The sequence below is a fragment of the Trachypithecus francoisi genome, unplaced genomic scaffold, assembly GCF_009764315.1.
Source record: "Trachypithecus francoisi isolate TF-2019V2 unplaced genomic scaffold, Tfra_2.0 Lachesis_group10, whole genome shotgun sequence".
In the NCBI taxonomy this organism is placed as follows: domain Eukaryota; kingdom Metazoa; phylum Chordata; class Mammalia; order Primates; family Cercopithecidae; genus Trachypithecus; species Trachypithecus francoisi.
The window spans coordinates 81399945-81409811 of NW_022681455.1; the positions used below are offsets into that span (position 1 = coordinate 81399945).

The 9867-nt window shown below is 53.5% G+C and overlaps 1 protein-coding gene across 1 annotated transcript in view; it reads right to left on the minus strand.

Annotated features, from left to right (window-relative positions):
* Positions 1-7348: 7348 nt before the first annotated feature.
* The window catches only part of GTF3C1 (general transcription factor IIIC subunit 1), a 102188-nt gene continuing 99669 nt past the window's right edge, over positions 7349-9867 (minus strand). Inside the window, 3 exon segments of the mRNA XM_033217908.1 lie at positions 7349-8294; positions 9025-9059; positions 9062-9216. Coding sequence (XP_033073799.1) covers positions 8082-8294; positions 9025-9059; positions 9062-9216 — 403 coding nt within the window. The 3' untranslated portion in view covers positions 7349-8081.

The window sequence follows — 9867 nt, forward strand, 5'->3', positions numbered from 1 at the left end:
AGTCTCACTTCTGGGCAGAGCATTTTTCAGATGGCTGCCACGCCCCCTAGGGGGATTTTCCTCGCTGTCACAGAGACGGATGATGATTATGACTGCTCCATCTGCCTGGGCACCTGGGCCCTTGAGTGAGGAGATACAGACTGAAGTTTCCATTCACCTGTGATAGACATGTATCGTGAGCAAGAAATCAATCCTTTGTTGTTCTAAGATGGGGTTGTTTGTTACCACAGCATAATCCTGCCTACCCTAGCTGAATCAGTGAGCTGATAAATTTCCTTTTTATGCTTAAGCTGGTTTGAGGTGGGTTTCTGTCCCCTGCAGCAGAAAGTGTTCTAGCATTATTCTGATATTATACCCACAGTAAGGACTCTGCTTCCAATGTAAGGAAGGACCCTGTATTAGTCCTTGTGTCACTATAAAGAAATACCAGGCTGGGCTGGGATCACGCCTATAATCCCACCACTTTGGGAGGCTGAGGCAGGCGGATCCCTTGAGGCCAGGAGTTCAAGACCAGCCTGGCCAACATGGCAAAACCCTGTCTCTACTAAAAATACAAAAATTAATCCAGCATGGTGGCACATGCCTGTAATCCCAGCTACTCAGGAGGCTGAGACACGAGAATCGCTTGAATCTGGGAGGCAGAGGTTGCAGTGAGCCGAGATGGTGCCACTGCACTCCAACGTGAGTGACAGAGAGATCCTGTCTCAAAAAATAAAAATAAAAAAGAGAAATATCAGGAACTAGGTAATTTACAAAGAAGCTTAATTGGCTCACAGTTCTGCAGGCTGTGCAGGAAGCAAGGCACCAACATTTATTCTGGGTGAGGCCTCAGGCAGCTTCCAATTATAGCAGAAGGTGAAGCGGGAGCCTGCGTGTCACCTGGCAAGATCTGGAGGAAGAGAGCAAAGTGGGAGGTCCCAGACTCTTTTAAACAAACAGATCGCCGGGCATGGTGGCTCACGTGTGTAATCACTTTGGGAGGCCAAGGTGGGCGGATCACCTGAGGTCAGGAGATTGAGACCAGCCTGAGCAATATGGTGAAACCCCATCTCTATTGAAAAAAAAAAAAAAACACAAAAATCAGCCGGGCTTGGTGGCGTGTGCCTGTAGTCCCAGCTGCTTGGGAGGCCGAGACAGGAGAATTGCTTGAACCCAGGAGGCAGAGTTGCAGTGAGCCGAGTTCACACCACTAAACTCCAGCCCAGGCAACACAGCAAGACTTACCCAGATCTCCCATGAAGTGACTGAGTGAGAACTCACTCATCACCAAGGGGATGGTGCTAAGCTGTTCAGGAGGGGTCTGCCTCCATGATCCAGTCACCTCCCCACAGGCCTCACCTCCAACATTGAGAATCACAGTTCAACATGAGATTTGGAGGGGACAAACAGCCAAACCATATCACCCCATTCAAAGGCCCCAGAAGACCAGGCACTAGCACCTTTCATGAATGACCTGGGGCAAGTCATTTGCTGTTACCGAGCCTCAGTTTTCTCTTTTATAAAGGAATAAGTAAGTCTCTCGGCTTGCTCTGTGAATGAAAAGACAGGGTGGAACAAGCCCTTATTAGATGTCAGTTGTCTTTTTTTTTTTTTTTTGGTTCATTTGTTTTTGTGGTTTTTAGACAGTCTCACATTGTTACCCAGGCTGCAGTACAATAGCACAATGTTGGCTCATTGAAAACTCTGCTTCCCGGTTCAAGCAATTCTCCTGCTTCAGCCTCCTGAGTAGCTGGGATTACAGGCACCTGCCACCACACTCGGCTAATTTTTGTATTTTTAGTAGAGACGGGGTTTCACCATGTTGGTAAGGCTGGTCTCGTTCTCCTGACCTGAAGTGATCCACCCTCCTCAGCCTCCCAAGGTGCTGGGATTGCAGGCATGAGCCACCACACCCAGCCAGAGGGGGGTTGTCTTTCCATCATCACCTTGAGCTAGGCTCCAGGCCAGAGGAGAAGAGGGCTGTGGCCCCAGCCCTTCCCAATCTCCTTCCCAGAGAGTTCATAAATGCTTCCCTCCAGAGGCCTTGAAGCTTTCATTGCTCTCTGCTGGGATTCAAAGAACACATAACCCCAGTTCTCCAACCATCAACAGTTCCTGCGAGATCTCAGTCTGGGATGCTGTCGGGGGGTTCTAGATGCTTTAACGATGGAAGGAGACAGAGGGAAGTGAAGGCCCAGAAAAAGGCAGTGATTTGCCTAGAGTCCATCATGCCCTGCCCCATACCTGAGCTCCTTTTGGCCCCCCTGCTGGAGGTGAAAGCCCCTTCCTCCCTCCTATTTGGGGATGTTGTTTGCCTCGGTCCGGCTGCTGGCCCCATGGTATGGCACAGCCCTGCATAGCCCGCCCAGCCCCAGGTGCACCAGCAGAACCCAGGAAGGGGACTTCCGGTGGAAGATGGAGCAGTGAGCACATGCACTTCCCCTCCCGGGAGCCCATTCCACTGACAGTAAAGGAAACAGGCACTTCCTTTAAACTCTCGGCAGGGAAGAACAAGAAGAGGACTCATCTGCCGTCAGGAAACACCCACGCATTCATGCAAGATGAGAGGATGGAGTCAAGTCTGCTCGAACGTCACCTTCTCCACGTTGGGTTGGGCCCTTTATTCAAAGTGCAACACCCCACTGCCTGGTTTTGTTTTTTCCATCACACTTATCATATCCTCTCATACATCTGTGTTATTTATCCATCATATTTACTGTCTGCCCTGCTAGAGCAGGGATCTAAGTCTCCGCTGGGTCTCAGAGCCTAGAATAGTGCCTGGTATAGAGCAGATGTTCAAAAACATTGAATGAGTGAATGAATGAATGAATGAATGAATGGTAGAGCAATGACTGACAAAGCAGTATGCAGAGAGGAGGGAACCATCTGCCCCAGACCTAGAAAAGGCACGGAATGAGGTGTGCAGATGAAACAGACTGCCTCCTGGGGAGTCTGTAATCAGAGCCAAGAGCCCTTCCTTTATTGCTCAGACCATGGGGCAATCATAGGTCTTCCCCCTGTGTCTAAGGGTGACAAATGTGAAGGTTTTTCTTTCAAAAATCGATGGCCCCAGGCCAGGCGCAGTGGCTCATGTCTGTAATCCCAGCACTTTGGGAAGCCAAGGAGGGTGGATCACGAGGTCAGGAGTTCAAGACCTGCCTGGCCAACATGGCGAAACACCGTCTCTACTAAAAATACAACAATTAGCTGGGCGTGGCGGTGGGCGCCTGTAATCCCAGCTACTCTGGAGGCTGAGGCAGGAGAATCACTTGAACCCAGGAGCCGGAGGTTGCAGTGAGCAGAGATTGCACCACTGCACTCCAGCCTGGCCAACAGAGTGAGACTCTGTCTCAAAGAAAAAAAAAATTGATGACCCCAGATAAGAAACCCTTTCATCCTACTCTTTAGGGAGCCTCCCAGCACAATGCTGGCTCCCCCACCACCTAAAACAAATCCCATCCCTGGAAGGCGGTGTGATGGGGAGGTCCCTGAGGCTGGCAGACTGGGAATAGCAGCAGATCCGCTTTCCAGCCTCCAGCCCTGTGGACATGATTTTACCTCCTGCGCCTCAGCTTCCTCATCTATGAAATGGGTATACTGATCAGGCAGACGTCTTAGGGCTGTTGTGGCGTCGAGTTAATGTGTGTAATGTGCCCAGAACAGTGTCTGGCATCTGGCAGGTGCTCAGGAAATCTTGTTGCTAGGATATCATCAATTGTATGGGTAAGTCATGCCCTGCCCCAGTCAGCTCTCACTGGCGTCACCCTGGTGCCTGTATGGACCAAGAGCACCAGACATTTGGAAACCAAGACGAAGTAACGGAAAACAGAGATGCTTGGGCGGCTGCTGCCACCTGCTGGTAAGCACTGCAACCTGCAGATGTCGGCTGAAGGCAGTGCCGTGGCGCTCTGCTGTCCAGGGGAAAAGGGACACACAAGTGTATCTGCCTGGAGCTTATACAGGGGACCCTGGACAATCGTCACAGCAGCCCTCTGCGGCAGACAATATGGGCGATGAAGACGGGGTGAAGCGGCAGGAGTTTGTTTAATTCAACAAAGGTTGGCTTCTACCCTTTGGGTGGATGGACCTGCGTTGGGCAGTGGAGGTAAGGAGGGAGACTCCACACACGCACATACATGCACACTCACACACACAAATGCCCATACACACATACATACACAGCATGTATGTGCACAGATACACACATTCGCGACTTCAAAACGTTTGTGGAGCCCGGGTGCGGTGGCTCACACCACCAACATGGAGAAACCCCGTCTCTACTGAAAATACAAAATTAGCCGGACGTGGTGGCACATGCCTGTAATCCCAGCGACTCGGAATCTGAGGCAGGAGAGTCGCTTGAACCCAGGAGGCGGAGGTTGCAGTGAGCCGAGATCACGCAATTGCACTCCTGCCTGGGCGACAAGAGTGAAAACCTGTCTCAAAAAAAAAAAAAAAGTTGGTGGAAAATGGAATTCAAAGATTAAAAATAAGAGACAAACGTTCTTTCTCGACGTAAGTTCCATCAAGGTCAAGACACTTCGGGGCAATGAGACCAGCCACTCAGCCCCTCCCTGAAAAACTGAGGGTCCTGGGAATTTCACCATGGCAATGCCATCTTTTTTACATTAACTAAAGAAAGGTGCCCTTTAAAGATTTTTTCTTTTTCTTTTAAGATTAGGAAACAAAAAGTCAGAAGGAGCCATATCAGGACTGTAAGGTGAGTGCCTCATGATTTCCCATGGAAACGCTTGCAAAATTGCCCTTGTTTGATGAGGAGGGAGCAGGGGCATTGCTGTAGTGGAGAAAGACTCTCTGGTGAAGCTTTCCTGGGTGGGGTTTTCTGCTAAAGCTTTGGCTGCTTCCTCAAAACACTCCCATAATAGGGCATGCTGATGCGGATGTGCCAGGGGGTCGCTGAGTTAGCCGTGTTGGGGGCGTGTTTTATGTCACGTAGCATCACAGGCCAGGGCTTCCCAGGGTGTGCACAGACAGATATGGATGGAAATGGGAAGAGGGAAGTGGGAGGGGCCCTGAAGGGGAGGGGCCTTGAAGGAGAGGGGCCCAGAGGCTTTGCCCAGATTTGAAATGTTGTATTTAAGAGAATACATTCATGTATTTGCTTATCTAAGAAAAAGAGAAAAGAATTACGAGTGAGAAGGGCAAGACTGTGGGGTACAGGGAAGCTGGGGACACAAAGCTGAGGTGTCCAGGCCTCGTGCGGGTGCCCATCTGGGCTTTGCGTTCCCTACCCTCTCTGCAGGAGACCCGGAGCCACCACCTAGCACTGTTGTGGCAGCCGCAAAGGGGCCAGAGACCCATTTTTGCCCCTTCATAGGTTTTGTTTGGTAGTTAGTACTTAATGTTTCTTCCAAATTTGCATGCCTTCACAGCCTGGGCATACACATTTTAGTTTTCCACAGTTGCTACTACTCCCTAGCATTTAACCCAAGGCCCCTTTCCTCTCATTTATTACCTGCCTGGCCCCTGAAGGCATCTCAGCTCACAACTACTGGTCAATGCTGTGGTTTCTGGAGACTTCTGTGCAGAGAGCTGCCTTGGAAGCTCTGCCTTGGAAGCTCATCCATCCTTGGAAGGATGGATGGATGGGTGGATTGGCAGATGGGTGGGTGGATGGATGGATGGATGGACAGATGAATGAATGGATGGGTAGGTGGATGGATGGATGGACAGAGGAATAGGTGGATGGGTAGGTGGATGGACGGATGGATGGGAAGACAAGTGGATGGGTAGGCGGGTGGATGGATGGATGGGTGGATGGGCAGATGGATGGATGGATGAATGGATGGATGGATGGATGGATGGATGGATGGACAGATGAGTGGATGGATGGGTAGGTGGGTAGATGGATTGGTGGATGGATGGATGGATGGATGGATGGACAGATGAGTGGATGGATGGATAGGTGGGTAGATGGATGGGCGAATGGATGGATGGACAAATGAATGGATGGATGGGTAGTGGACAGTTGGGTGGATGGATGGGCAGATGGATGGATGGACAGATGAATGGATGGGTAGATAGGTAGGTAGATGGATGGATAGATGGGTGGGCAGATGAGGGGCTTCATGATGGGTAGGAAGGAGGGGAAGAAGGAACAGGTCATCCTTGGGCAGAATGACTGTGGGAATGTGGGCTGGTGTTCACAGAAGCCCCATCTCACCATCTGAGAGCAGTCCCCACCATCCCTGTCTCATCTTCCAACATACACCCACTCTCTCCATCATCTGGGAGGCACAGGCAAAGAAGGGAACCTGCTGAACCCGACTATGCACTTGCACCCGGTGCTCTTCAGCTCACCTTGCCTCCCTCGAGGGAGACACTCTTCCCCGTTTTCAGACAACAAAACTAAGGCTCTGAAATATGAATGCGAGGGTCGGATTTTTAGAAACATTTACCGGATTCCCAAACCTTTCTTCCACCACACCACACGTTCCCAAATACATTCCCATTTGTACAGCATTTTATTTATGAAGCAGACCACATCCGCTATTCTACTTGATTGCCTCAAAAAATCCCATAGACCACTATTGTTTCTACACTTGAAACTTTAAAGAGAAAAAAAATGAACACTAAGACCTGACCAGGCTTGGCAGTGCAGGGACTCTCTCTCAGGACCCTGACTCCCAGGTCCCTGCCTTTGTCCCTCCTCACCCATAAGTTTGTGGCCTAGAGTGACCAGGGCGTCCCTCGCAGAGGGAGGATGGAGACAGGGTTGGAAGGTGGGTCAGGTCAGGGGTCCTAAGGGTACACGTTCCCCAGAGGGGACACTTTTCTAGGTGAGAGAAGCTGCAGGTGGGTGTGAGACACAGCTGGCCAGGGCGGGGCCCATCCCACCTAGAGGGAACAGCCTCTGCTCCACACTCTGACTGCCATAGGCAGGAAGCTAAGTCCATTGTTACTGGAACTTTCCATTTTAAGAGATCTGATTTTTTAAAAAAAAAATGTGAACTCTACATTTTAAAAATGTTGGCAACTAACTTAAAAATGTAACCATGTGAGCTCAAGAGAACTTCAAGGTGCTAGACCCATCTGCAGGCCCTGCCGATGGCACCAGCTGTGCTGAGCCGAGCTGATCATGGGCCTGGCACTGGGCTGGGAGCTGCTCTGTGGGGGACGGGCCTGGGACCAGCTGAGAAAGCGGCGAGGGAGTCGCCTGTGCCCCTCTCCATCCTGGAGGCCATGTCTCACCGCTGGCTGAGGCCAGGCGGGGCTGCCGAGCTCAGGATCAGGGCCTTCCCTCTCCCTTTGGTTTCATTGGGAACAGCCATTCCAGGTTGTTCTGCAGCCAAAGTAGGGAGTCCCCTAGGGGAATCACTGATTCTTTAGGAAACACACAAAACAGAACGCATTTTACTTCCCTTTAATCAAAAAATAAATAAATACACTCCACAGGGACTTTTTTTTTTTAAATGAGGAAAAAAGGTGAAAGAACAAAATAAAACAAACAAAACCCAAACCTACAGTGACTCTTCATTTCCAGCCTGCAGGGAGTCACCAGCCAGGCCGAGGGACACGGACAGCCAGCCCAGCTGGGGCCTGCCAGGTGACTTCCAAGGTCAGAAAGGGAGCTGCTCTGCTCTGGGTGGTTCAGTCCCAGCCAGGGGTTGGAATGTCCTGCCTGCCGAGGGGCCACAGTCCCTGTAGAGGTCCCCCAGCAGCAGCGCACACCGATCCCTATTCTGCAAGGCATATCCCATAAGGCCCTTCCTCTTGGTGGCACTTGGGCACTCAAGGAGCCAGGAGATCCTGCCAAGATGGCTGGAGTCTGGAATGTGAGGTGTGCACAGGCGGGGCGAACTCTGGAGACCCAGAGACAAGCACCAGCTCCCAGTGTGATGAGGCCAGTTCCCAAGGGGCAGGCCCAGAAGAGCCTGGGGAGCAGGCAGGTGGGGGAGCCCCTCTTTCCAGAGTTCCAGGACAGTGGGAAACATGTCGGGCTGTGACTCTGGCCAGAGCACCCGTCCCCTGCTGCAGGAGGCTCGGCAGACCCAAGGCCGGGGCACAGTGGGGTCTGCTGAGCATCAGGCAGAGTGGTGTGGCAGGTGGTGGCTGGGAGGGAGGGAACGCCCATAGGGGTCCTAGAGGTGGATCCACTTGTTCCAGTTGACCTCGTGGGGGAACACACGGCCCAGCCGGAGGGTACAGTCCAAGGTGGGCTCGTAGAAGGCCATGGGGCTCTCGTCCAGGCTGGAGGGCACCTCCACCTCCTCCACCACGGGTGTGGAGAAGAGCGAGACGGCCCTTGGCTTTCTCAGCCAGCACTTCCGGATGCAGCCGAGGGACTCCAGGCCCTGGAGACACCAGACACACAGGTTACAGTGGCACTACCCTCGCCTGCTTGATTTATTCTTTAAGCATTTAGGGAATGCTCTCTCTGTACGAGGAAGCCACTTCCCAGAGCAGGGGGCACCTGAACTGGGCATGAGTCAAGTGGGGATGTACCAGGAGGGTTCAGGCAGAGGCCCTGGTGGGAGAGGCAGCGGCCTGAGTAGCATGTGTACAGCGCGGGCTGGAGCCACCACGATGAATCTCATTTGTGGAGGAGAGGCCTGCAGCGGGGGCTGCATCCCAGCGTCCTGTGAGCCAAGACTGGTTTCCAGGTGGGGTTCTGTTTGGCTCGCGGGGAATGTGACACTGAACTTCAAGCTCCTAGCTGCCAGAGGAGCTGGAGGCCCCATGCGCACTGGGCCAACGGAGCACAGGGCAACTGTCAGCCGAGCAGGAAGCAGCCGCACCAGGGGGCAGCTGCTTGACCCGTGGGGCCCTGCGGGCTCGTGAGTTAGTGATCCCTGGCACAGAGAAAGCATCAGAGACAAGCACCAGGCACCCCCTCTTCCATGGAGCTGGTGAAGGACACCGAGGGATGGTCTGAGAGGCAAGAGCCCAGGACAAGCTGGGGGAGGGGGTGCAGGCAAGCAGTATGGTGGTACCGCATGCTGCCTGGGGCCTGAACATCATGGCCGGGCCACTGAGAGCACCCAGCCGCCCCCACCCCCTGCTGAGCCTGAGAAGGCCCCATACCTGGAGCAGCTCCAGTACGGCGACGGGCTGCAGGACCCCTGGTAGTGGCGCAGCAGGCAGTTCTCAGGGATGCCAGGCCTGGTCATGATGTGGTACAGCATGGACTCCATCATACCCTTGCATACGGGCAGGTTCAGGTGGCCATCCACGACACGCCATGGCCGGCCGATGAAGCAGACGCTCTCACAGTCCCTGCAGGGGGAGGGCTTGGCATCAGGGCTTGGCGGGGGCAGGAGGGCAGCTCGTTCAGACAGAACACTGAGGCTTAGGGGTGTCTGGGCCTGGCCCAGGTCACAGGGCTGAGACCAGCCGCCACCTCTTGTTCTCTGCTCTCCAAACTCCCCGCTTCTCTTCTGTCTGGACAGAGGGGCCCTTGACCGCCAGCTGGGTGGAACCACGATGTGGGGTCCTGCTCAGATGCAGCTGTAACTGAGGCCTCAGTGCGCCCACCCACGTTGGCAGGAGAGGGCCAAGAGTTGAGACTCCTGGACTTGCCAGCTCTCCTGGCAGTCCGGGCAGCAGCTACCTCCAGGCTGTGGCGAAGCTCACAGGAGTGTGACCCTGAAGCTCTGCCCCACACCATGTGCAGAGTTCCAGGAATGCTTTCCTTGAAACCAGGGACTGAACAGCCACCCGGGGCCCAGGAGTGGGGCGGACCCAGAAGAGCTGGACACCTGGCTCTTATCGCTACGCCTGGGCCTTGGAGGGGCACACCTGAGCTCCTGAAGGCCAGGACACAGGGCACTTGGGCCCTCCCAATCTGGGGTCAGCACACACACTCATGGGAGACGCCCCCACCAGAGGGGCTTCTGTGGCCCCCTTGCTTCCTGTAACTCTGTGGCA